Source organism: Bos indicus, chromosome 1 (genome assembly GCF_029378745.1).
Source record: "Bos indicus isolate NIAB-ARS_2022 breed Sahiwal x Tharparkar chromosome 1, NIAB-ARS_B.indTharparkar_mat_pri_1.0, whole genome shotgun sequence".
Classification (NCBI taxonomy): domain Eukaryota; kingdom Metazoa; phylum Chordata; class Mammalia; order Artiodactyla; family Bovidae; genus Bos; species Bos indicus.
Genome location: NC_091760.1, coordinates 137,566,863 through 137,593,772, shown reverse-complemented (window position 1 = coordinate 137,593,772; position 26,910 = coordinate 137,566,863). Strand labels below are relative to the sequence as shown.

The following is a 26,910-nucleotide window of genomic DNA, read 5'->3' as shown; positions in this document are numbered from 1 at the left end:
CATGATACTGTACATAGAAAACCCTAGAGATAGTATCAGAAAATTACTAAGAGCTAACCAGTGAATTTAGCAAAGTCACAGGGTACAAAATCAATACACAGAAATCATTTGTATTTCTATATACTAACAATGAAAAATCAGAGAGAGAAGTTAATAATCAATCCCATTCACCACTGCAACAATAAGAATTAAATAGGAATAAACATACCTAAGGAGACAAACTGACTCATTTGAAAAGACCCTGATGCTGGGAAAGATTGAGGGTAGGAGAAGAAGGGGATGACAGAGGATGAGATGGTTGGATGGCATCACTGACTCAATGGACATGAGTTTGGGTGAACTCTGGGAGTTGGTGATGGACAGGGAGGCCTGGCATGCTGCGGTTCATGGGGTTGCAAAGAGTTGGACACAACTGAGTGACTGAATTGAAGGAGACAAAAGAACTGTACACAGAACACTGTAAGACTAATAAAAGAAATCAAAGATGACATAAATAGATGGAGAGATATTCCATATTCCTAGGTAGGAAGAATCAATATTGTGAAAATAACTGTACTACCAAATGTCATCTACAGATTTGATGCGATCCCTATCAAATTACCAATGGCATTTTTCATAGAACTGGAACAAAAAATTTCACATTTTATATGGAAGCTCAAAAGACCCTGAATAGCCACAGGATTCTTGAGAAAGAAAATGGAGCTGGAGGAATCAACCTTCCTGACTTCAGATTATACTACAAATCTGCAGTCATTAAGACAGTATAGTACTGGCACAAAAACAGAAATATAGACCAATGGAACAAGATAGAGAGCCCAGAAATAAACCTATACACCTATAGGTACTTTATTTTTGACAAAGAGGGTAAGAATATACAATGGGGGAAAGACAACCTCTTCGATAAATGGTGCTGGGAAAACTGGACAGCTACATGTAAAAGAATAAAATTAGAACACTTCCTAACACCATACACAAAGATAAACTCAAAAGGGATTAAAGACCTAAATGTCAGACTAAAACTCTTAGAGGAAAACATAGCCACAACACTCAATGACATAAATCAAAGGAAGATCATCTATGACCCACCTCTAGAGTACTGGAAATAAAAACAAAAATAAACAAGTGGGACCTGATAAATTTAAAAGCTTTTGCACAGCAAAGGAAACTATAAGCAAGGTGAAAAGACAACCCTCAGAATGGGAGAAAATAATAGCAAATGAAACAGCTGGCAAAGGATTAATATCCAAAATATACAAGCAACTCATCCAACTCAATACCAGAAAAACAAACAATCAAAAAGTGGGAAAAGACCTAAACAAACATTTCTCCAAGGAAGACATACAGATGACTAACAAACACATGAAAAGATGCTCAATATCGCTCATTATTAGACAAATGCAAATCGAAACTACAATGAGATATCACCTCATACTGGTCAGAATGGCCATCATCAAAAAGTCTACAAACAGTAAATGCTGGAGAAGGTGTGGAGAAAAGGGAACACTCTTGCACTGTTGGTGGGAATGTAAATTGATACAGCCACTATGGAAGACAGTATGGATATTTCCTCAAAAACTAGGAATAAGACCAGCATATGACCCAGCAATCCCACTTCTAGGCATATACCCTGAGGAAACCAAAATTGAAAGAGACACGTGTATCCCATTGTTCACTGCAGCACTGTTTACAATAGCTAGACCATTGAAGCAACCTAGATGTCAATTGACAGATGAATGGATAAAGAAGTTATGTACATATACACAATGGAATATTACTCAGCCATAAAAAGGAACGAAGTCAGTTCTAATGAGGTGGATGAACCTAGAACCTATTATACAGAGTGAAGTAAGTCAGGAAGGGAAAGATAAATATCGTATTCTAATGCATATGCACAGAAACTAGAAAAAAATGGTACTGAAGAATTTATTTACAGGTCAACAATGGAGAAAGGGACATAGAGAATAGACTTCTGGACATGGAAGAGGGGAGGAGAGGGTGAGATGAATGGAAAGAGTAACATGGAAACATATTACCATATGTAAAATAGGTAGCCAATGGGTATTTGCTGTATGGCTCAGGAAACTCAAAGAGGGACTCTGTATTAACCTAGAGGGGTGGGATGGGGAGGGAGATGGAAGGGAGAGGGTATATGTATACCTATGGTTGATTCATGTTGAGGTTTGACAGAAAGAGCAAAATTCTGTAAAGCAGTTATTCTTCAATGAAAAATAAATTAAAAACTAATAGGTTGGTTTCAGGTAAAAGTACATTTCTAATAATTGAAATTTCAAATGCCTAAGTGAGAGATATTTTAAATGTAAATAAAATTGATGCTTATAGTTGACTTAATTTTTAAAATTTAAATGTCTTTTAAAATAATCTTATCATGATTATCTTGGCTTATCTTTTATGTTCTTTTTGAAAGCATTTTAGGAAAACCGCAAGGAATTAAATAATAATAACCTGATGTATTCCACCTACTTTAAGAAATATGATATATTGGTATCAGTTCAGTTCAGTCGCTCAGTCGTATCCGACTCTTTGCAGCCCCATGAATCGCAGCACGCCAGGTCTCCCTGTCCATCACCAACTCCCAGAGTTCACTGAGACTCACGTCCATCGAGTCAGTGATGCCATCCAGCCATCTCATCGTCTGTTGTCCTCTTCTCCTCCTGCCCCCAATCCCTCCCAGCATCAGGGTCTTTTCCGGTGAGTCAACTCTTCGCATGAGGTGGCCAAAGTACTGGAGTTTCAGCTTTAGCATCATTCCTTTTAAAGAAATCCCAGGGCTGATCTCCTTCAGAGTGGACTGGTTGGATCTCCTTGCAGTCCAAGGGACTCTCAAGAGTCTTCTCCAACACCACAGTTCAAAAGCATCAATTCTTCGGTGCTCCACCTTCTTCACAGTCCAACTCTCACATCCATACATGACCACTGGAAAAACCATAGCCTTGACTAGACGGACCTTTGTTGGTATATTGGTATAGTTATTTTTAAATGAGCAGGTAAAAGCTTTAGAATACTGTTTAAATTAACATAATATATGTTTGAAGGTAGAAATTCTAAGTGACACATATTTGTGATACACATTGAATAATACACAAGGACTAAAGTTAGTAGATAAAAGACTTAGAAAGGATCAAGTAACTTAATAACTTTCCCTGCTAAATATCTTAAAAAATGCTTGGCCTACAAGTAATCGTGAAAACGAAAGCTGTAGTAATAACATTCAAAAGAACTGTTGTGTATCTGGGGTAGTATATTTAAAGTACAGCAGTAATTATTATGATTGCTAACAAAAATACTAACTACATTTTTGAGTGCTTGTTCTGAGCCAGATATCACACTAACACCTTTATTCAGATTATCTCACTTGGTCCTCACCATGGCCCTTTGAGACAAGTACTGTCATCTCTGTAGATGAACTGGGATTCTGAGAAGTGAAGAAACTTTTGTTCAAAGTCATACAGCCAATAAATGATGGTTACCACTAGTGTGTCTTTGACCATAGTAAAATTTTAAAAATTCACCACTTTTATCTTGGTGATAGATTATTAAAACAACTTTATTGTATATCTTACTAATACTAGCTTCTTGGACTAATCATTAGTTAATGTTTAGTGTGTGGGATAGCCACTCTAATATCTGTGCTACAGGGAGATATTCCAAGTGAGTCTTCTCAGATAGAATCATCACCTACCATTGCACTTGGAGGAACCCTAGACTTGCTATTACTCATTTTCCAATGGTTCTCTTGCAATTATTCCAACTCTCACTTTAAGTGATGTGTAGTCAAGCACAGAATATTCTTTTTTTTTTTTTTTTTGCATTTTCATGTATTTGTGCATTACCATCATCCACTAGTCAGTTATTAATACTTTTTGTTTTGTTCAGTAGCTCAGTTGTGTCTGACTCTTTGCTGACCCCATGGACTGCAGCATGTGCCTTTCACCGTCTCCCAGTGTCCATTGAATCAGTGATGCCAACCAACCATCTCATCCTCTTCTCCTCCTGCCTTCAATCTTTCCCAGCATCAGGGTCTTTTCTAAGGAATCAGTTCTTTGCATCAGGAGGCCAAAGTATTGGAACTTCAGCTTCAGCATCAGTCCTTCCAATTAATATTCAGGACTGATCTCCTTTAGAATGGACTGGTTGGATCTCCTTGCAGTCCAAGGGACTCTCAAGAGTCTTCTCCAGCACCACAGTTCAAAAGCATCAGTTCTTCAGCACTCACTATCACATCCATACATGACTGTTGGAAAAACTATAGCTCTGACTAGATGGACCTTTGTTGACAAAGTAATATCTCTGCTTTCTAAGATGCAGTCTAAGTTTCTCATAGCTTTTCTGCCAAGGAGTAAGCATCTTTTAATTTCATGGCTATAGTCACCATCTGCAGTGATTTTGGAGCCCAAGAAAATAAAGTCTCTCACTGTTTCCATTGTTTGCCTATGTATTTGCCATGAAGTGATGGAACCAAATGCCGTGATCTTAGTTTTTTGAATGTTGAGCTTTAAGCCAGCTTTTTCACTCACTCTCCTCTTTCACTTTAATCAAGAGGTTCTTTAGTTCCTCTTTGCTTTCTGCCGTAAGGGTGGTGTCATCTGTATATCTGAGGTTATTGATATTTCTGGCACTCTTGATTCCAGCTTGTGCTTCATTTAGTCCGGTTTACATGATCAGCTACTTTACATACAAGTTAAATAAGCAGGATGACAATATACAGCCTTGATGTACTCCTTTTCCAATTTGGAACCAGTCCATTGTTCCATTTCCGGTTCTAACTGTTGCTTCTTGACCTGCATAAAGGTTTCTCAGGAGTCAGGTAAGGTGGTCTGGTATTCCCATCTCTAAGAATTTTCCAGTTTGTTGTGGTCCCAAAAGCTTTAGTATAGTCATTGAAACAGAGGTAGATGTTTTTCTGCATTTCTCTTGCTTTTTCTATGATCCAACAGATGTTGACAATTTGCTCTCTTTAAAGCCTTTTCTAAATTGAGCTTGAACATCTGGAAGTTCTCAGTTCACATACTGTTGAAGCCTAGATTGGAAAATTTTGAGCATTACTTTGCTAGCATGTGAAATGGGTGTAGTTGTGCAGTAGTTTGAACATTCTTTGGCACTACCTTTCTTAGGGATTGGAATGAAAACTGACCTTTTCCAGTCCTGTGGACACTGCTAAGTTTTCCAAATTTGCTGGCATATTGAGTGAAGCACTTTAACAGCATCATCTTTTAGGATTTGAAATAGATCATCTGGAATTCCATCACCTCCACTAGCTTTGCTTGTAGTGTTGCTTCCTAAGGCCCACTTGACTTCACCCTTCAAGTGGTCTGGCTCTAGGTGATTGATCACGCCATTGTTGTTATCTGAATCATTAAGATCTTTTTTATATAGTTCTTCTGTGTATTCTTGTCACCTTTTCATAATATCTTTGCTTTTGTTAGATCCATATCGTTTCTGTCCTTTATTGTGCTTATCTTTGCATGAAATATTCCCTTGGCATCCCTGATTTTCTTGAGGAGATCTCTAAGTCTTTTGCCTTCTATTGTTTTCCTATATTTCTTTGTGTTGATCACTGAGGAAGGCTTTCTTATCTCTCCTCGCTATTCTTTGCTGCTGCTGCTGCTGCTAAGTCGCTTCAGTCATGTCCGACTCTGTGCGACCCCACAGACGGCAGCCCACCAGGTTCCTCCGTCCCTGGGATTCTCCAGACAAGAATACTGGAGTGGGTTGCCATTTCCTTCTCCAATGCATGAAAGGGAAAAGGGAAAGTGACACGACTCTTAGGGACCCCATGGACTGCAGCCTACTAGACTCCTCTGTCCATGGGATTTTCCAGGCAAGAGTATTAGAATGGGGTACCAGTGCCTTCTCCGTGCTATTCTTTGGGACTCTGCATTTAGATGGGCGTATCTTTCCTTTTCTCCTTTGCCTTTTGCTTCTCTTCTCTTCTCAGCTATTTGTAAGGCCTCCTCAGACAACCATTTTGCCTTTTTGGATTTCTTTTTCTTGGGGATGGTTTTGATCACCACTTCCTATACAGTGTTATGAATTTCTGTCCATAGTTCTTCAGGCATTCTGTCTATTTGGTCTAATCCCTTGAATCTATTTCTCACTTCCACTGTATAATCATAAGGGATTTGATTTAGATCATACCTGAATGGCCTAGTGGTTTTCCCAACTTTCTTGAATATAAGTTTGAATTTGGCAATAAGGAGTTCATGATCTGAGCCACAGTCAGCTCCCGGTGTTGTTTTTGCTGACTGTATAGATCTCTCAACATCTACATCTGCAGAGAATATAGTCAGTCTGAATTTGATATTGACCATCTGGTGATGTCCATGTGTAGAGTTGTCTCTTGTTTTCTTTTTTTTTTCTTTTATTAATTTATTTATTTTAGTTGGAGGCTAATTACTTTACAGTATTGTAGTGTTTTTTGCCATACATTGATGTGAATCAGCCATGGGTGTACATGTGTTCCCCATCCTGAGCCCTCTCCATCCCATCCCTCAGGGTCATCTCGGTGCACCATCCCTGAGTACCCTGTCTCATGCATCGAACCTGGACTGGCAATCTGTTTCACATATGATAATATACATGTTTCAATGCTATTCTCTCAAATCATCCCACCCTTGCCTTCTCCCACAGCGTCCAAAAGACTCTTCTTTTCATCTGTATCTCTTTTGCTGCCTCACACATAGGGTCATCATCATCATCATCTTTCTAAATTCCATATATATGCATTAGTATACTGTATTGCTGTTTTTCTTTCTGACTTACTTCACTCTGTATAATAGGGTCAAGTTTCATCCACCTCAGTAGGAGTGATTTGAATGCATTCTTTTTAATGGCTGAGTAATAGTCCATTGTGTATATGTATCACAGATTTCTTATCCATCCGTCTGCCGATGGACATCTAGGTTGCTTCCATGTCCTGGCTATTGTAAACAGTGCTGTGATGAACATTGGGGTACATGTGTCTCTTTCAATTGTGGTTTCCTTGGTGTGTATGCCCAGTAGTGGGATTGCTGTGTTGTATGGCAGTTCTATTTCCAGTTTTTTAAGGAATCTCCACACTGTTCTCCATAGTGGCTGTACTAGTTTGCATTCCCACCAACAGTGTAAGAGGGTTCCCTTTTCTCCACACCCTCTCCAGCATTTATTGTTTGTAGACTTTTTGATAGCAGCCTTTCTGACTGGCATGAGATGGTACCTCATTGTGGTTTTGATTTACATTTCTCGGATAATGAGTGATGTTGAGCATCTTTTCATGTGTTTGTTAGCCATCTGCATGTCTTCTTTGGAGAAATGTCTGTTTAGTTCTTTTGCCCATTTTTTGACTGGGTTGTTTATTTTTCTGGAATTGGGCTGCATAAGCTGCTTGTATATTTTTGAGATTAATTCTTTGTCAGTTGCTTTGCTTGCTATTATTTTCTCCCATTCTGACAGCTGTTTTTTCACCTTGCTTAAAGTTTCCTTCGTTGTGCAAAAGCTTTTAAGTTTAATTAGGTCCCATGTGTTTATTTCTGCTTTTATTTCTGTTACTCTGGGAGGTGGATCATAGAGGATCCTGCTGTGATTTATGTCGGAGAGTGTTTTGCCTATGTTTTCCTCTAGGAGTTTTATAGTTTCTGGTCTTATGTTTAGATCTTTAATCCATTATGAGTTTATTTTTGTATACGGTGTTAGAAAGTGATCTAGTTTCATTGTATTACAATTGTTGACCAGTTTTCCCAGAACCACTTGTTAAAGAGATTGTCTTTTCTCCATTGTATATTTTTGCCTCCTTTGTCAAAGATAAGGTATCCATAGGTGCATGGATTTATCTCTTGGCTTTCTATTTTGTTCCATTGATCTATATTTTTGTCTTTGTGCTAGGACCATACTGTCTTGATGACTGTAGCTTTGTAGTATAGCCTGAAGTCAGGCAGGCTGATTCCTCCAGTTCCATTCTTCTTTCTCAAGATTGCTTTGGCTATTCGAGGTTTTTTGTATTTCCATATACAAATTGTGAAATTATTTGTTCTAGTTCTCTGAAAAATACCTTTGGTAGCTTGATAGGGATTGTATTGAATCTATAGATTGCTTTGGGTAGTAGTATACTCATTTTCACTATACTGATTCCTCCGATCCATGAACATGGTATATTTCTCCATCTGTTTGTGTCATCTTTAATTTCTTTCATCAGTGTTTTATAGTTTTCTATAGATAGGTCTATTTCTTTCAGTCAGTTCAGTTCAGTTCAGCGCTCAGTTGTGTCTGACTCTTTGCGACCCCATGAATCGCAGCACGCCAGGCCTCCTTGTCCATCACCAACTCCTGGAGTTCACTCAGACTCAGTCCATCGAGTTGGTAATGCCATCCAGCCATCTCATTCTCTGTCGTCCCCTTTTCCTCCTGCCCCCAATCCCTCCCAGCATCAAGAGTCTTTTCCAGTGAGTCAACTCTTCTCATGAGGTGGCCAGAGTACTGGAGTTTCAGCTTTAGCATCATTCCTTCCAAAGAACACCCAGGGCTGATCTCCTTTAGAATGGACTGGTTGGATCTCCTTGCAGTCAAGGGACTCTCAAGAGTCTTCTCCAACACCACAGTTTAAAAGCATCTATTTTTTGGTACTCAGCTTTCTTCGCAGTCCAACTCTCACTTCCATATACGACCACTGGAAAAACCATGGCCTTGACTAGATGGACCTTTGTTGGCAAAGTAATGTCTCTGCTTTTCAATATGCTATCTAGGTTGGTCGTAACTTTTCTTCCAAGGAGTAAGCGTCTTTTAATCTCATGGCTGCAGTCACCATCTGCAGTGATTTTGGAGCCCAAAACAATAAAGTCTGACACTGTTTCCACTGTTTCCCCATCTATTTCCCCTGAAGTGATGGGACCGGATGCCATGATCTTCGTTTTCTGAATATTGAGTTATAAGCCAACTTTTTCACTCTCCTCTTTCACTTCCATCAAGAGGCTTTTGAGTTCCTCTTCACTTTCTGCCATAAGGGTGGTGTCATCTGCATATCTGAGATTATTGATATTTCTCCCAGCAATCTTGATTCCAGCTTGTGCTTCTTCCAGCTCAGCATTTCTCATGATGTACTGTGCATATAAGTTAAATAAGCAGGGTGACAATATACAGCCTTGACGTGCTCCTTTTCCTGTTTGGGTAGATATTATTCTTTTTGTTGTATTCTTGAAAAAGGGTGTTTTCTATGACCAGTGAGTTCTCTTGGAAAAACTGTTACCCTTTGTCTGCTTCATTTTGTACTCCAAGGCCAAACTTGCCTCTTACTCCAGGTATCTCTTGACTTCCTACTTTTGCATTCCAGTCCCTTATGATGAAAGGACATCTTTTGTTGGTTCTAGAAGGTCTTGGAGGTCTTCATAGAACCATTCAGCATCAGCTTCTTTAGAAGTAGTGGTTGGGGCATAGACTTGGATTATGGTCATATTGAATGGTTATCCTTGAACAGAGGTCATTTTGTTGTTTTTGGGATTGCACCCAAGTACTGCATTTTGGACTCTCTTGTTGACTATGAGGGCTACTCCCATTTCTTCTGAGGAATTCTTGGCTACAGTAGTAGATATAATGGTCATGTGAATTAAATTCACCCATTCTGGTACATTTTAGTTCACTGATTCCTAAAATGTCAAGGTTCACTCTTGCCATCTCCTGTTTGACCATTTCCAGCTTCCCTTGTGGCTCAGCTGGTAAAGAATCCGCCTGCAGTGCGGGAGACCTGGGTTCAGTCCCTGGGTTGGGAAGATCCCCTGGAGAAGGGAAAGGCTACCCATTCCAGTATCTGGCCTGGAGAATTCCATGGACTGTATAGTCCACAGGGTTGCAAAGAGTTGGACATGACTGAGCGACTTTCACTTTCACAATTTACCTTTATTCATGTACCTGACATTCCAAGTTTCTTGCTGTTTTGTTCTTTACAGCATGGGACTTTACTTTCACCACCAGGCACAGCCACAGCTGAGCGTTGTTCTGGCTTTGGCTTAGCCTCTTTCCTTCTGGAGCAGAGAAGGCAATGGCACCCCACTCCAGTACTCTTGCCTGGAAAATCCCATGGACGGAGTAGCCTGGTAGGCTGTAGTCCATGGGGTCGCTAAAAGTCAGACACGACTGAGTGACTTCACTTTCACTTTTCACTTTCCTGCATTCGAGAAGGAAATGGCAACCCACTCCAGTGTTCTTGCCTGGAGAATCCCAGGGATGGGGGAGCCTGGTGGGCTGCCGTCTATGGGGCTGCACAGAGTCAGACACGACTGAAGCGACTTAGCAGCTTTCCTTCTGGAGTTATTTTCTCTGCTTATATTCAGTAGCATATTGGGCACCTACCGACCTGGGGAGTTCATCTTTCAGTGTCATATGTCTTTGCCTTTTCATACTGTTCATGGGGTTCTCAAAGCAAGAGTACTGAAGTGTTTTACCATTCCTTTCTCTAGTGGAGCACGGTTTGTTAGATATTAATACTTGCTCCTTTAGAAATACTCTCAGGGTCTGAAAGTGTTAATGTGGTTTCCACACTCGTTGTCTTTATTAGTTGAAATGACTTTATTACAAATGATTGAGGTTTTGAGTATATAAAATAGATTTACTTGAAATTAAAAAGGTTAATAGTACACTGTTGGGAATTAGGTCCCAACTCAGATCTCATTAATCTGGTTGTTTTAAAAATTCATTGTTAGACTAGTATTTTTCTGTTGAACTTATAAAGATCCTGAAATCACTGATTGGTAGCATATTTCCCTTTTTTTTTTTTTTAATTAAAAGATGCTTACTCCTTGGAAGGAAAGTTATGACCAACCTAGATAGCATATTCAAAAGCAGAGACATTATTTTGCCAACAAAGGTTCGTCTAGTCAAGGCTATGGTTTTTCCTGTGGTCATGTATGGATGTGAGAGTTGGACTGTGAAGAAGGCTGAGGGACGAAGAATTGATGCTTTTGAACTGTGGTGTTGGAGAAGACTCTTGAGAGTCCCTTGGACTGCAAGGAGATCCAACCAGTCCATTGTGAAGGAGATCAGCCCTGGGATTTCTTTGGAAGGAATGATGCTAAAGCTGAAACTCCAGTACTTTGGCCACCTCATGTGAAGAGCTGACTCATTGGAAAAGACTCTGATGCTGGGAGGGATTGGGGGCAGGAGGAGAAGGGGACGACAGAGGATGAGATGGCTGGATGGCATCACTGACTCGATGGACATGAGTCTGAGTGAACTCCAGGAGTTGGCGATGGACCGGGAGACCTGGTGTGCTGTGATTCATGGGGTCACAAAGAGTCAGACGTGACTGAGCGACTCATCTGATCTGATCTGATCTGATTAAAGGAGAATAATGCTTTACAATATTGTGTTGGTTTCTGCCATACATTTAACATGAATCAGCTATAGGTATACACATGTCCCCTCCGTCTTGAACCTCCCTCCCACCTCCCTTACCATTCCACCCCTCTAGGTTGTCACAGAGCATCAATTTGAGCTCCCTGCATCATACAACAAATTCCCACTGGTTATTTGTTTTACATATGGTAATGTACATGTTTCCATGCTGCTGCTAAGTCGCTTTAGTCGTGTCCAACTCTGTGCGACCCCATAGACGGCAGCCCACCAGGCTCCTCCGTCCCTGGGATTCTCTGGGCAAGATGATACTCTTTCAATTTGTCTCACCCTCTCCTTCCCCCACTATGTCCGCAGGTCTGTTCTTTATGTCTGTGTCTCTTGCTGCCCTGCAAATAGGTTTATCAGTACTATCTTTCTAGATTCCATATATATGCATTAATACAGGATATTTGTCTTTCTCTTCCTGACTTACTTCACTCTGTGTAATAGGTTGTGGGTTCATCCACCTCATTAGAACTGACTCAAATGTGTTCCTTTTTATGGCTAATACTCCTTTATATGTATGTACCACAACTCTTTTACCCATTCATCTGTCGATGGACCTCTAGATTGCTTCCATGTTCTAGCTTTTGTAAATAGTGCTGCAATGTATATTGGGGTACATGTGTCTTTTTCAATTATAGTTTTTTCAGGTGTATGCCCAATAGTTGGGAGAAGGAAGTGGCAACTCACTCAGTATTCTTGCCTGCAGAATCCTACAGACAGGAGCCTGGCAGGTTACAATCCATGGGGTTGCAGAGAGTCAGACATGAGTTAGTGACTGAGCATGCTTGCATGCTCAGTAGTGGGATTGCTGGGTCATATGGTAGTTTTATTCTCTGTTTTTTGAGGAGTCTTCATACTGTTTACCATAGTGGCTGTATCTATTTATATTCCTATCAACAGTGCAAGAGGGTTCCCTTTTCTCCATACCCTTTCCAGCATTTATTGTTTGTAGACTTTTTGATGATGGCCATTCTGACTGGTGTGAGGTGATATCTCATTGTAGTTTTGATTTGCATTTTTCTTAATACTGAGTGATGTTGAGCATCTTTTCATGAGTTTATTAGCCATCTGTATGCCTTCTTTGGAGAAGTGACTGTTTAAGTCTTCTGCCCATTTTTTCTTACTTCTTTGCTCACTTTTTGATTGGATTGTTTGTTATTCTGGTATTGAGCTGCATGAGCTGCTTGTATATTTTGCAGATTAATCCTTTGTCAGTTGTTTCAGTTGCTTTTATTTTCTCCCATCCTGAGAGTTGTCTTTTGACTTTGTTTATAGTTTCCTTTGCTGTGCAAAAGCTTTTAAGTTTTATTAGGTCCTGCTTGTTTATTTTTGGTTTTATTTCCATTACTCTAGAGATTGGATCATAGAGGATCTTGCTGTGATTTATGTCAAAGAGTGTAATGCCTATGTTTTGCTTTAAGGATTTTATAGTTTCTGGTCTCACATACAAGTCTCTAATCCATTTTGACTTTATCTTTGTGTGTGGTATTTAGGAAGTATTTGAGTTTCATTCTTTTACACGTAGCTGTCCAGTTTTCCCATCACTACTTATTGAAGAGACTCTTTTCTCCATTTGGTAGCAAATTTCTGTAGTCATGTATTTGTTTTGAACACTTTTTTTTTTTTTTTTTAAATTAAGCTTATCTATAATGGATGCCTGCTCAGTTGTGTTTGACTTTTTGTGACTCCATGGACTGTAGCCTACCAGACTTCTCTGTCCGTGGAATTTTTCAGGAAAGAATACTAGAGTGGGTTGCCATTTCCTGCTCAGGGGATCTTACTGACCCAGGATGGATCCCACATTTCCTGCCTTGGCAGGCATTCATCACTGCTGTGCCACCTGGGAAGCCCAAGCTTATCTATGGATGGAAATATTTAAAATATTTATCTCTACATGGTAGATTATTTCAACCCTGGAGACATCCTCTTTGTTGTATTTCTTTTGCCTTGTGTTGATTATGGTAATTTGTTTCACTGCTTAAAATTGTGAGTTTCAAAGTTGTTTGCTGCTGCTGCTGCTAAGTCGCTTCAGTCGTGTCTGACTTTGTGCGACTCCAGAGACGGCAGCCCACCAGGCTCCCCCGTCCCTGGGATTCTCCAGGCAAGAACACTGGAGTGGGTTGCCATTTCCTTCTCCAAGGCATGAAAGTGAAAAGTGAAAGTGAAGTTGCTCAATCGTGTCTGACTCAGGGACCCGTGGACTGCAGCCCACCACGCTCCTCCGTCCATGCAGCAGGTGCTTAATCATATTTCCAAATGAAGATAATAATTGGAATTAGTTCAAAATTAATTTAGGAATGTGCTGTCAATAAGTCTGTAATTATATGGTCAGAATAAATTTATTTTCTAAATTTAAAAGAGAATTTTGTTTGTTTTTAGCTGCATCGCATGTGGGATGGCCCCCTGCAGTGCAAGCAGGAAGTCCTAACCCTGGACCATCAGGGAGTTCCCCATTGATTTTCTAAATCTGAGGGAAGGTAATACTATTATAGTTTAGTTTAAGTGTGGGGTTAAACAGTTTGAGTTCAAAAGCTTGGCCCAGCCATTTAATAGTTGTTACATTAGAGAAGTGATTTCATTTTTCTAATTCTCAGTTTTCTTGTCAATAAAATGAGGATCATCATGCCTGTATCTTAGTTGTTATGGAGACAGTGAGATAGTAAGGAAGTTGTAAATGCTATGTGTCATCGTTAACACATGATAAGTACTTAGTAAAACCTGTGCTGGGTGCTTAGTCGTTTCAGTCTTGTCTGACTCTTTGCGACCCTGTGGACTGTGGTCTGCCAGGCTCCTCTGTCCATGGGATTCTCCAGGCAAGACTACTGGAGTGGGTTGCCATGCCCTCCTCCAGGGGATCTTCCTGACCCAGGGATTGAACCCACGTCTCTAATGTCTCCTGCATTGGCAAGTGGGTTCTTTACTACTAGGCCATCTGGGAAGCCCTAATAAAACCTACTTGTTGCATAATTTCAAGGCATGTCATACATTTTTTGATCAGGGGCACCTCCCCTCTCCAATTTCAGGGTTTAAAATAGAAAAGCATTATCTTAATTCAGGTGTGTAGGCACTAATAAGAGCTTTGAATTAACCTGTCATTTCTGGGGTTGACTTAGCTACTTAGGTAAGTATTTCTTCCCTTCCTCATCTCTCCAGTGTATCCTTATCTAAATATAACATGACTGAAGGTGAGCTTTTCAGATTGAGGAGTGGTTTTCTCCTGTAAAGCATACTTCCGTTTTACTAGCCTTCGCCTTTTTTGGACTGTTGTTCAGGATTGGATGCAGAATAGCAGTATCACTTGTTGCTTCCTAAAACATGAGACATAAATTGTTGGGTGTGCTGATTTTGGCCTCGGACACGTCTCCTGATGTCCAGAGAAGCCTTTAACTCTACGTTATATTTTTTTGTTAGCATTGTAATCTGTATCAGGAATACAGTATTTTTTCTGACAAGCCAAGGTAGTGGTTTACTTTTTGAATTTTTAAAATTTAATTTTGGGGAGGTAAAAACACTTAACATAAGATCTCCCCTCTTAACAGATTTTAAGTATACATTATTGTTCACTATTTAGGCACAGTGCTATACAACAGACTCTAGAACTTACTCATCTTGCATAACTGAAACTTTGTACCCATTAATTAGCAACTCCCCATTTTCCCTCCAGCCCAGTCACTGGCGACTACCATTCTACCTTCTTCTCTGAGTTGAACTGTTGTAGATAATTCATGTAAGTGGCATTAGTCCTTCTGTGACTGGCTTATTTCACTTAGCATAATGTTTTTAAGTTCAACTGATATTATTGAAGACTGTAGGATATCCTTTTTTAAGACTGAATAATATTGTGTATACCACATTTTCTTAATCCATTTTCTTCATCTGTTGGTGGGCCTTTAGGGTGTTTAGACATCTACAGTTTTATAAATAATACTGCAGTGAATATGGTTGTGTCATCTCTTAGTGTTGTAGCTTGCCTTCTGGGAAACAAACTCACTCAGAAGGACAATGCAGATGGTGGAGTGCAGTTTATTGCACCGGCGGGCCCAAGGCAGAGTCTCCTCTTAGCCGAGGACCTGGACCAGTTTTTGTGAAAACATTATATACCCTATGGAGAAGGCAATGGCACCCCACTCCAGTACTCTTGCCTGGAAAATCCCATGGACAGAGGAGCCTGGTAGGCTGCAGTCCATGGGGTCACTAAGGGTTGGACACGACTGAGCGACTTCACTTCACTTCCTAACCACTAGGCAACCATGGAATTCCCTAATAATTCTATTTTTTAATTTTTTGAGCAACTTCGTACTGTTTTCCATAACACACCACTTTACATTCTCATCAACAATGTACAAAGGATCAAGTTTCTTTACATGCTTGCCAGAACTTTATTTATTTTTTTGATAATAACCATCCTAACAGGTGTGAGGCAGTATCTTCTTGTAGTTTTGAGTTTGAGTTGCATCTCCCTGATAATGACATAGAACATCTTTTCATATACCTGTGTACCATTTATGTGTCTTCAGTTTTATATTAATTTTATATTAATGTGTTGTATCTGCTCTTCCTTTGTCCCTTTATCTATCCTAACCTAGGAACTTTGGGGCATCTAGTGCTTTTATCACCCCTGAATTCATAAGTCTCCAAAAAGTTGTAGATAAGCTTTCTTAATTCCCCTCCTAAAAGATTCGTTTGAGTTACTTGTTCCCCCAAATCAGTGATGAGATCATTCTTTAGGTTTATTTTTTTGATTCTTCAGTATGCTTTGTTGTTTTTGTTGTTACTAGATTATTTCCCCCCAGACTCCCTACAGATTTATTAGATCATGTCCTAAGTTCTTTGTGATTGTCATTTTAAAATTTTATATTTTTCTCTCACTTTCCTTTTACAGTCCCTTGATGATATCAGCCAGTCTTCACTCAAACGCATTTTCTTTCTTGTCAGTTTCTCCTAGATAGGCCAGAGTTCAGTCAGTCATTCCCATCTTAAATTGTGAACTCTGAATCCAAACTCCACTCTTCAATGTCAGCCATTTACCTTTTCTGTCCTCCGTTTTTTCTTTTTTTCCCCAATCTTCAATTACTGTATATGAGGGGAATATACCTCTGTAGACCTATAATTTTTAACTTGTTTGGCACATTTTCAGAGATCTTCTCTAAGTTTCTTTCCAGCAATATCATTTACTACAGATGACTCAGAAGGCAGGAATAATGTTTGCTGGTTTAATAATTCTTGGTTGGCTGCCTGTGTCATTTCAGATACACGATCTAGAAAAAAACAGAACAGCACACCAGCTGACAGGCCTATATTTAGCTGTCTATACATACTAGTAGGAAGATGTCATTGACTGTTAAGAGAAATTTCTCTCTGGTGACAATAAAGGTTTCTCTAAATTTGCTGTTCCTTGTGGTTCTCTTATTATTCCTCAGAGCATGAATTGATGTTTTTCCGGAAGGTTTGACAAAACCTTATTTGGAAGTACCTGTTAGCAGCGACTTAGCATGCATGCATGGAAACAACACACATGTCCATCAGCTGATGAATGGTTATACAAAATGTGGTGTTTCTATACAATAGGAAACGGATGCATGCCACAATATGGATAAACTGAAAATGTTTCGCTTGTTATGCTAAGTGAAAGAAGCCAGTCACAAAGACAACACATTTTATGATTCTGTTTGTATGGGATTCCATAATAGGTCCATAGTGACAGAAAGTAGATGGTTGCCAGGTAGTGGGTGTGAGGGGGACTGGGGAGTGGCTGCCAGCGGGGTTTCTTGTTGGAATGATAAAAATAGTGTATTCGTTGTAGAACTCTGTGAACATACCAAAACTCTGAATTGTATACTTCTAAAGAGGTGAATTTTAAGGTGTGTGAATTGTCTCAAAAAGCTGTGATAAAAATGTTTTTGAATGAAAAATAGTTTTATTCTATTTATGAAAAGAATACTTGTTGATTAAAAAAGTTTAGATGTATAAAGATGTTTAGAAAGCTAAGTAAGCCATAATTATAACCATTCAGTTTGCATTATTGACACTTTATGTATTCTACAATATTTTTTAGAGTGTATTTCTAATTATTAAGGATAGGAAGTAGTACCCAAGTAACAAAAGAAGTAAAATGATCATATTCAGTATGAAGCAAATGATGTAATATTTTCAGAATTTATCATTAGTCTTTCATTAGTAGCCAGTTTGTACAATTAGTTGTGTAAAGTTAGATAAACTGAAATTTTTTCGTGAGCTAAATGGGTTCTGGATTTTATACACTTCAGGGTTACAGTCAACAAACTAATCTTGAAATATTGCACATAGCATTGTCCCTCTTCCTGTGGCTGTTAGGAAGCTCATACCATGTGTGATTTATCATACAAGTCGGCAATCCTCAACTGTTCTATATCCTGTTTAATCAGAGAGTTCACTAACCAAACTGTAACAAGCATTTCTGAACACTTAATTTCTGCACTTGATGTTTACAGGTACACTTTGAGTAACATTGTTCTTGTGACTTAAAAATCTTTTTCTCAAAGAATGTTTAATTCCTTGGAAAAAGGTTAATATTCTGTGAAAACAAGCTAAGTGGTATAAATGACAGCCTCAATTTTGTTTAAAAAGACATTTTTTTTCCTAGCTGGAAGAAGGAAAGTTAGTATCTTTGGATGCTAGGATGAAAGATGAGTTACTTTATGAACATTAAAAATGTTTTTACTATGTACTTAAATTACTTTTGGGCTTCCTTGTGGCTCAGACAGTCAAGAATCTGCCTGCAATGCAGGAGATCTAGGTTCACTCCCTGGGTTGGGAAGATCCCCTGGAGAAGGGAATGGCAACCCACTCCAGTATTCTTGCCTGGAGAATTCCGTGGGCAGAGGAGCCTGGTGGGCTGCAAGTCCATGGGTTCTGAAAGAGCTGGACATGACTGAGTGACTAACATTTTAACTTTTACTAAATTACTTTTATAATGAGAATATTGTTCAAGTTAAACCTTATTTATAGTAAGTTCCCTTTAAAGTGACAGTAACAGCAAGATGGCCAGCACTTAGCAGCTAGACAAAAACCTTTTAGAATTGGTTTGACACTTGACAGTCATGTGTTAAAATATTGTTTGGCAGTGTGAGATTTAAAGATTCATTTACTTTAACACTTTTTACTAGATTCTCTATTCTTGGGATGTTGATACGAGGGCAATTGTTGTCCTCAAACTGAGCATAGTGGAAAAGAGCTGTGACAATATAGTGTGCTAAAGGCTCTCTGATAGAGAGGTGAACAGACCATCCTTATGGTCTTGTAGAAAAAGTGGCTGTCTTAAAATCAGTACCATATGGCAGTCTATGAAAATATGGTGTGGGAGATTCAGGAAAAATTCTTAAGGTTAGCACTATTACAAAATTTACCCATATTTTTATCTTTCAGGATTCAGCACAAAATGAACATTATTAAGGAAAATAAGGATTTAGCATGTTTCTACACAACAAAACATTCATGGAGGGGGAAGTAAGTATTTGTTGGTTTTACTTTTCTGTTCTTCTATAGAGTATTTTGAAAACTACTTTTTCTTTTGATATGTCTGGTTTTCTCTGTTTTCGGAAGGAATTTGGATAAGAATTAAAAGGAAAATAAACCGATTATCCATAGTCTTGAATGCTGTCACTTAAGGATGAGTTTTTGTAGTAGCGGAGTGTTACTTCACAACTTTATCACCTAGAGATGAGCCTACATGTTATCAATACATTTTCACATCCATTTGACAGTCAAAGAAAATATGCCAATTAGTGCATTTTGTATTTTTTCCTTTAACCTGTAATGAAATTTAAAAATTGGTTTTGATCTTTTCCTTGGGAGGGGTTGATGACATTTCTCAGTAGCTTGCCTGGCCAGACTGAGGTGTAAATGGTTCCTGTTTCCTGCTGTAAAATGGATAGTAATTCCTAGCCGTCTGATTGATATAAGGATTAAATGAATTGATATGGAGTGTGTGAAGGTTTTAAAATTATACCTTAAATACATTCAGTATTCAGTGAATGGCACTTTCTGATCATTACAAAGAAGTTTAGTTTGTTGTCATTTTGAGTAGTAATAAGTAAAATGAGTATGCCACAGTTTGACAAATAGGTGACCACATTATTCCAAATCAGGCCTCAGACTAAGATAAAAACGTGACATGTGCACAAAACCATAACTTTAGTTCTTAATCCCCGCCCCCCAGCCGGAAGATGAGGAGAGAGAGTGGCATAGTTCTTATTCTTAACTTTCCATTTTTTAGGTAATAGTGTTGTTACTTCTTAGAATGGTGCAACATCTGAATTCTGTAGTGTTTCTGGTTTGCATTAATGAACTGACTAATTTTGAAAGATTTGAGTGTTTAATTTTGTTTCCTTTTAGAAGCTCTCTATGAGCTACTTAATTGTTATCCTTGTAGAATACTTGTCTTGAAATTTTTTTCTTCAGTTAATTTCATTAAGCAAAGTTAGAATATTGGCATATCCAGAGTAGTATGACTCTTTAATTCTTTCAGTAAACCTTAAAAAGTGTTGTATATTTAAATGATCTTTATCTTTTCCTCAAATTTTAGATTGCTCTAATCATCGTAATATAACTTTTGTTTTTTAAATGCAATTATAGCATTATGTTGAATTCTAAAGAACAAGATAACTATAATACTTTTTGCTTTGCGAGCTTGTTGTAATTGTGATCATCTGGAAAAAATTTTTTTAATGTTCTTAGTGGTGACTATGCCTTAAGACAGTCCTTTTTTTTTTCCTTTCCTTCTTTGTAATTATTAGGAGCAGAACTATCTCTGTGCTGTAAGCACAATTCCTTCCCTCTAATTCACACCTTGAAATTTGTTTTGTTTTTACGACACCTTTATTGATAAAATTTATATAACATAAAACTTTTAAAAGTGTACAATTCAGTGGTTTTTAGTATATTTCATAGAGTTGTGAACCATCACAACTCTTTTTAGAACACTTTCCTCACCTCTCAAGAGTACTCCTTTAAAAATATTAGCAGTTCCTTCCCTCCCTTCTCTTATTCCCTGCATCTGTCAGCCTCTAATCTATTTTCTGTTTCTGTATTTTCTTAGTTAGGACATCTCATATAAATGGATTCATCCAATATGTAATCTTTCATGACTGTCTTCTTTCACTTAACATGTTATCAAGGTTTATCCGTGTATATCCAAGTGCATGTCATTACTTCATTTTTTTTTATTGTTAAATGTATTGTATGGGTATGCCACATTTTGTGTTGATGGACGTTTATATTGTTCCTACTTTTTTTTACTGTTATGAATAGAATAGCACTACTATAAATGTTTACATACAAGTTTACTGGTGAATCTATATTTCCAGTTCTCTTGAGTATGTACCTAGGAGTGGAATTGATGGTCTGTGGAGTTATATGGAAGTATATGATAACTCTGTGTTTAACTTTTTGAGGAACAGGCAAATTGTTTTCCAAGTGGCTGCAGCATTTTATAATCCTGCCATCAGTGTATGAGGATTCCAATTTCTCTACATCTTAACCGACACTTGTTATTGTCTGTCTTTTTATTTTAGGCATCCTAGTGGGTATGAAGTGGTATCTCATTGTGGTTTTGATTTGCATTTCCCTGATGACTAAGCTGTTGAGTATCTTTTCATGCGTATTTGCCATTTGTGTATATATATCATGAAATGTCTATTCAAATAATTTACCCATTTTTTAACTGGGTTATTTGTTGAGTTACATGAGTTCCGTATGTATTGTGAACACAAGTCTCTTATAGAGATATGATTTGCAGATATTTTCTCCTGTTCGGTGGCTTGTCTTTTCATTTTCTTGATGGTGTGCTTTGAAGTATGAAGTTTTTAATTTTGATGAAATCGAGTTTATCTGTTTCTTTCTATTGCCACTTGAGCTTTTTGTGTTGTTATCCATTACCTAATTCAAGGTCTCAAAGATTTATTCCTTTGTTTTCTTCTAAGAGTTTTATAGTTTTGATTTTGGGTAACTTTTGTGTATAGTGGGTAGTAGGGATCCATCTTTATTCTTTTGTATGTGGATATCTAGGGCTTCCCAAGTAGCTCAGTGGTAAGCAATCCAATCGTCCTGCCAATGCAGGAGATGCAGGAGATGTGAGTTTGATCCCTGGGTCAGCAAGATCTCTTGGAGAAGGAAATGGCAACTTACTCCAATATTCTTGCTGGGAAAATTCCACAGACAGTGGAGCCTAGTGGGCTACAGTCCATGGGGTTGCAAAGAGTTGGACATGACTGAGCAACTACACTTTTCCTTTTCCTTTCAAAAGTCCTACATTTCCCAGATAGTGATAGTTATTTCATTATGTTATATATATTATTATGTGGCACTGAATCTTATACTATATCACCTATTTTATGTAGCCCTTCCCTGGTAGCTCAGCTGGTAAAGAATCTGTCTGCAATGCAGATGACCCAGGTTAAGTCCGTGGGTCGGAAAGATCCCCTGGAAAACAGAATGGCAACCTACTCCAATATTCTTGCCTGGAAAATTCCATGGACAGAGGATCCTGGTGGGCTATAGTTCATGGGGTTGCAAAGAATTGGACACAACTGAGTGACTAACAACAACAGTTTTATGTAGTCAATTCTAATCTAAGTTTAAAGTATTTCTCATCGGTCTTATGAAATAATAAATGTCCCCACATTGAAATTTTTCTTTTGTTTTAGAGTTGTTATATGAACCTTCTCTTTAGAACATATATCTGCATACAACAAATTTTGTGTGTGATATGGGGGCTTTAGGGCCTTGGTTTTAAGAGATCCCATCTCAACCCCAACATTTCAGAAAAATGTTATTGGTAGTGACAGTAAAGATGGTCAAATATTTTTCTTTCTCTTAGTATACCTAATTTTTCTTTCTCTTAGTATACCTAAATTAAAGATAACCTCTCCAGGTATTTCCCTTGGGGATATTCATGTCACTTATTTCATGTTACCTTTATAATAGTTTTCATGTTTCACTTTGCAGACACTACTTATTTTTTAATGATTTGGGTCTGTTCACCATCATTGTAGACCCTTCAGCTGGCAAAGTAGCTTTTCTGCTGTGCTTGTCATTTTCCCACTTGTACACAATTAAATTTTATCTTTGTTCTAGAAACAGCGAGAAATAGGAGATTTCATTAATAAAAAACGCTTTCTTTCATTAAAGAGCAAAGTTTCCTTTTTGACCTGGCAAGTCATTTCTGATAAAAGGAAGATTCATACATTTCAGTTAAACAGAAGTGAAGATTCTCTACGAAAAACTTCAGAGTAATGTTGAAAATTAGGTACTTAATTTTTTCCTGAATGGAAATTACATGGAAAATCTGCCTGTGGATCACTTTAATATTTGCATACATTAATTGCAGCAAATGCTCTGAATTTAAAAGTAGGATTTTAGTATCTGAACAGGATTTTAGCTTCACTACATTGGGATATGTCTGTGATAAGTCATTGGCAGGTACCCACTATATTTATAGCCCCCTGGAATGACTTGATACAGGAAATTTGAGATAAGAGTTAAGGGTAAGGGAAGCTGGTGAATTTCTGATTCCTTTCTTATAAGTAGGAATAGAGTTAGACAAGGAAGAGAGACTCTTCTCTTTAGCTGCCTGTTACTAACACACCTCACCAACTCTAATAAGTCTAGGAATCCTGAGGTTTTTTTCCCCTGCTTTGTTGATTTTAGCCCTTGCCCCTGCCAGCCTCTAAACCAGAGATATGAGTCCATCCTGAATTGTCTTTGTGTTTTCTTTGTACATCTCTTAGTGCTTATCAGGCAATCTTGATATTTGAATATCTTTCAGAAGTGCAAATAGGACCACATCTCCTTATAGGAATTTTATATTTTATGCACAATGTTCTATTAAAAGCACAGTCTTCTTTTTTTTTTTAAATGTTTCCTTGCTACTCCCTCCATACCTTCCACCCTCCTCCCCCCGCCATCCCACCAACTGAAAAGTACAGAATCTTTTCAGCAAATAATACTTGACACCTGGATATCCACTTGCAAAAAAATGAATCTAGGCCTGGATTCTACATCCTTCACAAGATTAACTCAGATTAACTCAAATTTCAGATCACAGACCAAAATGTGAAATGCAAAATTATAAAACTCCTAGAAAACATGGGAGAACATCCAGATTACCTTAGGTTTGGTGATGATGTTTTAGATACAACACCAAAGGTAATAGTCATGAAAAAATGAATTGATGAGTGGACTACATTAAAGTTGAAAACTTATGCTTCCTGAAAGACACTATCAAGAGAGTGTGAAGACAATTTGGGAGAAAATAACTGCAAAAGATAACTGTTCTACTGTGCAAAGAACCCTTAAAACTTAACAAGTGAAAAAACAAACAACTTGATTAAAAAGTGAGCCAAAAATCTTACAAGAGACCTCACCAAAGAAAATATGCCGGGAATTTCTTGGTGGTCTGGTGGTTAGAGTTCTGTGCTTCCACTGGCCTGGGAACTACAATCCCACATGCCATGCGGCATGGCCATAAAAGAGAAAACAAGAAAATACGCAGTTTACAAGTAATTCGGGAAAATGCGAATGTAGAGATAAATGGCCAAAATCCAGAACACTTGACAACTCCAAATGCTGGTGAGGATGTGAAGCAACAGGAACTCTCCTTTATTGCTGGTGGAAATGTGAAATGGTACAGCTTCTTGGGAAGATAGTTCGTGGTTTCTTACAACACTCAACGTTCTCTTACCATGCATGTGGGTGCTAAATTGCTTGAGTCCTATCCAGCTATTTGCAATCCTGTGTACCATAGTTTATCAGGCTTTGTCAGGGGGATTCTCTAAGCAAGAATACTGGAGTGGGTTGCCATGCCCTCCTCCAGGTCTCTTACCATATGATCCAGCAGTTACACTAAATTTACCCAGGGAAGCTGAGAATTTACATTCTTACATTGCACAGAAGCCTGCACACAGATGTTTATAGCATCTTTATTCATAATTACCAAACTTGAAAGCAACCAAAAGGTCTTTCAGTAGGTGAATGAGTAAATTAATATATGCAGACAATGAATATTAATCAGTGCTAAAAAGAAATGAACCATCAAGTCATGAAAAGAGATGGAAGAAACTTAAATTTAACTTAAAACTTAAATACTAAGTGAAAGAAGCTAATCTGTGAAGGCTATGTGCTGTATAATTCCAACTATATAGCATTGTAGAAAAGGGATACTTTATAGAAAGTAAAAAGATCAGTGGCATCCAAGGTTTGTAGCAGGGAAGAAAGGATAAATAGAGTTCAGAAGATTTTTAGGAATGTGAAACTACTCCATGATACTGTATTGGTAGATACACTTGGATCCCTTGTCCAAAGCATAGAATGTGAGACACCCAAGAGTGAACTCCAGTATCAGCTGGGATTTTGTTGGATACTGATGTATCAATGTACACTGATCAGATACAGATGTAACAAATCTCTCTGGTGGGGGTTCTTGGTAAAGGGGAAGGATGTGGAGGGGGAGGACTGGGAGCATGGGGCAAGTCTTTGTACCTCCTGTTTAATATTACTGGGGACCCAGTTCAGATCAGTTCAGGCACTCAGTCATGTCCCACTCTTTGCAGCCCCATGCACTGCAGCACACCAGGTTTCCCTGTCCATCATCAACTCCCAGAGCTTACTCAAAGTCCTGTCCATCAAGTCGGTGATGCCATCCAGCCATATCAACCTCGGTCATCCCCTTCTCCTGCCTTCAGTCTTCACTAGAAACAAGGTCTTTTCCAATGAGTCAGGTCTTTGCATCAGGTGGCCAAAGTATTGAAGTTTCAGCTTCAGCATCAGTTCTTCCAATGAATATTCCGGACTGATTTCCTTGAGGATTGACTGGCTGGATCTCCTTGCAGTCCGAGGGACCCTCAAGAGTCTTCTCCAAAACCACAGTTCAAAAGCATTGGTTTTCTTTATGGTCCACCTCTCACATCCATACATGACTATGGAAAAACCATAGCTTTGACTAGATATAACTTTGTTGGCAAAGTAATGTCTCTGCTTTTTAATATGCTGTCTAGATTGGTCATAGCTTTTCTTCCACGGAGCAAGCATCTTTAATTTCATGGCTGCAATCACCATCTGCAGTGATTTTGGAGCCTCCCAAAATAGAAAAGTCTGTCACTATTTCCACTGTTTCCCCATCTATTTGCCATGAAGTGATGGGACCAGATGCCATGATCTTCGTTTTCTGAATGTTGAGCTTTAAGCCAACTTTTTCACTCTCCGCTTTCACTTTCATCAAGAGGCTCTTTAGCTCTTCTTCACTTTCTGCCATAAGGGTGGTGTCATCTGCATATCTGAGGTTATTGATATTTCTCCCAGCAATCTTGTTTCCAGCTTGTGCTTCCTCAGCCCAGTGTTTCTCATGATGTACTCTGCATATAAGGTAAATAAGCAGGGTGACAATATACAGCCTTGATGTACTCCTTTCCCTATTTGGAACCAGGCTGTTGTTCCATGTCCAGTTCTAAATGTTGCTTCCTAACCTGCATATAGGTTCCACAAGAGGCAGGTCAGGTGGTCTGGTATTCCCATCTCTTTCAGAATTTTCTACAGTTTATTGTGATCCACACAGTCAAAGGCTTTGGCATAGTCAATAAAGCAGAAATAGATGTTTTTCTGGAACTCTTTTGCTTTTTTGATGATCCAGCAGATGTTGGCAATTTGATCTCTGGTTCCTCTGCTTTTTCAAAACCAGCTTGAACATATTGAAGTTCACAGTTCATGTATTGCTGAAGCCTGGCTTGGAGAATTTTGAGCATTACTTTACGAGCGTGTGAGATAAATGTGATTGTGTGGTAGTTTGAGCATTCTTTGGCATTGCCTTTCTTTGGGTTTGGAATGAATACTGACCTTTTCCAGTCCTGTGGCCACTGCTGAGTTTTCCAAATTTGCTGACATATTGAGTGCAGCACTTTCACAGCATCATCTTTTAGGATTTGAAATAGCTCAACTGGAATTCCATCACCTCCACTAGCTTTCTTCGTAGAGATGCTTCTTAAGGCCCTCTTGACTTCACATTCCAGGATGTCTGGATCTAGGTGAGTGACACACCATTGTGATTATCTGGGTCATGAAGATCTTTTTTGTACAGTTCTTCTGTGTAGTCTTGCCACCACTTCTTAATATCTTCTGCTTCTGTTAGGTCCATACCATTTCTGTCCTTTATCAAGCCCATCTTTGCATGAATTGTTCCCCTAATTTTCTTGAAGAGATCTCTAGTCTTTCCTATTCTATTGTTTTTCCTCTATTTCTTTGCATTGATCACTGAGGAAGGCTTTCTTATCTCTCCTTGCTGTTCTTTGGAACTCTGCATGCAAATGGGTGTATCTTTCCTTTTCTCTTTTGCTTTTCGTTTCTCTTTTTTTCACAGCTATTTTTAAGGCCTCCTCAAACAGCCATTTTGCCTTTTGCATTTCTTTTTTCTCAGGGATGGTCTTGATTCCTGTCTTCTGTACAGTGTCATCAACCTCCGTCCATAGTTCATCAGGCACTCTGTGTATCAGATCTAGTCCC

General features: G+C 38.6%; 1 protein-coding gene across 3 annotated transcripts in view; it reads left to right on the top strand.

The window, feature by feature from the left end:
* Window positions 1–26,910, top strand: part of DNAJC13 (DnaJ heat shock protein family (Hsp40) member C13) — a 163,967-nt gene that overhangs the window by 9,682 nt on the left and 127,375 nt on the right. For 2 of the 3 annotated variants that reach the window (XR_011561546.1, XM_019962425.2), the window contains exon 2: window positions 18,787–18,867. Coding sequence is in view for 2 of the 3 variants with exons in the window: in XM_019962425.2 (XP_019817984.2) it covers window positions 18,800–18,867 (68 nt within the window). In the remaining variant the exon portion in view is untranslated. Of the gene's footprint in view, window positions 1–13,761; window positions 13,860–18,786; window positions 18,868–26,910 lie in introns of all 3 variants that reach the window. The other variant, XM_070770885.1, reaches the window with a different exon arrangement.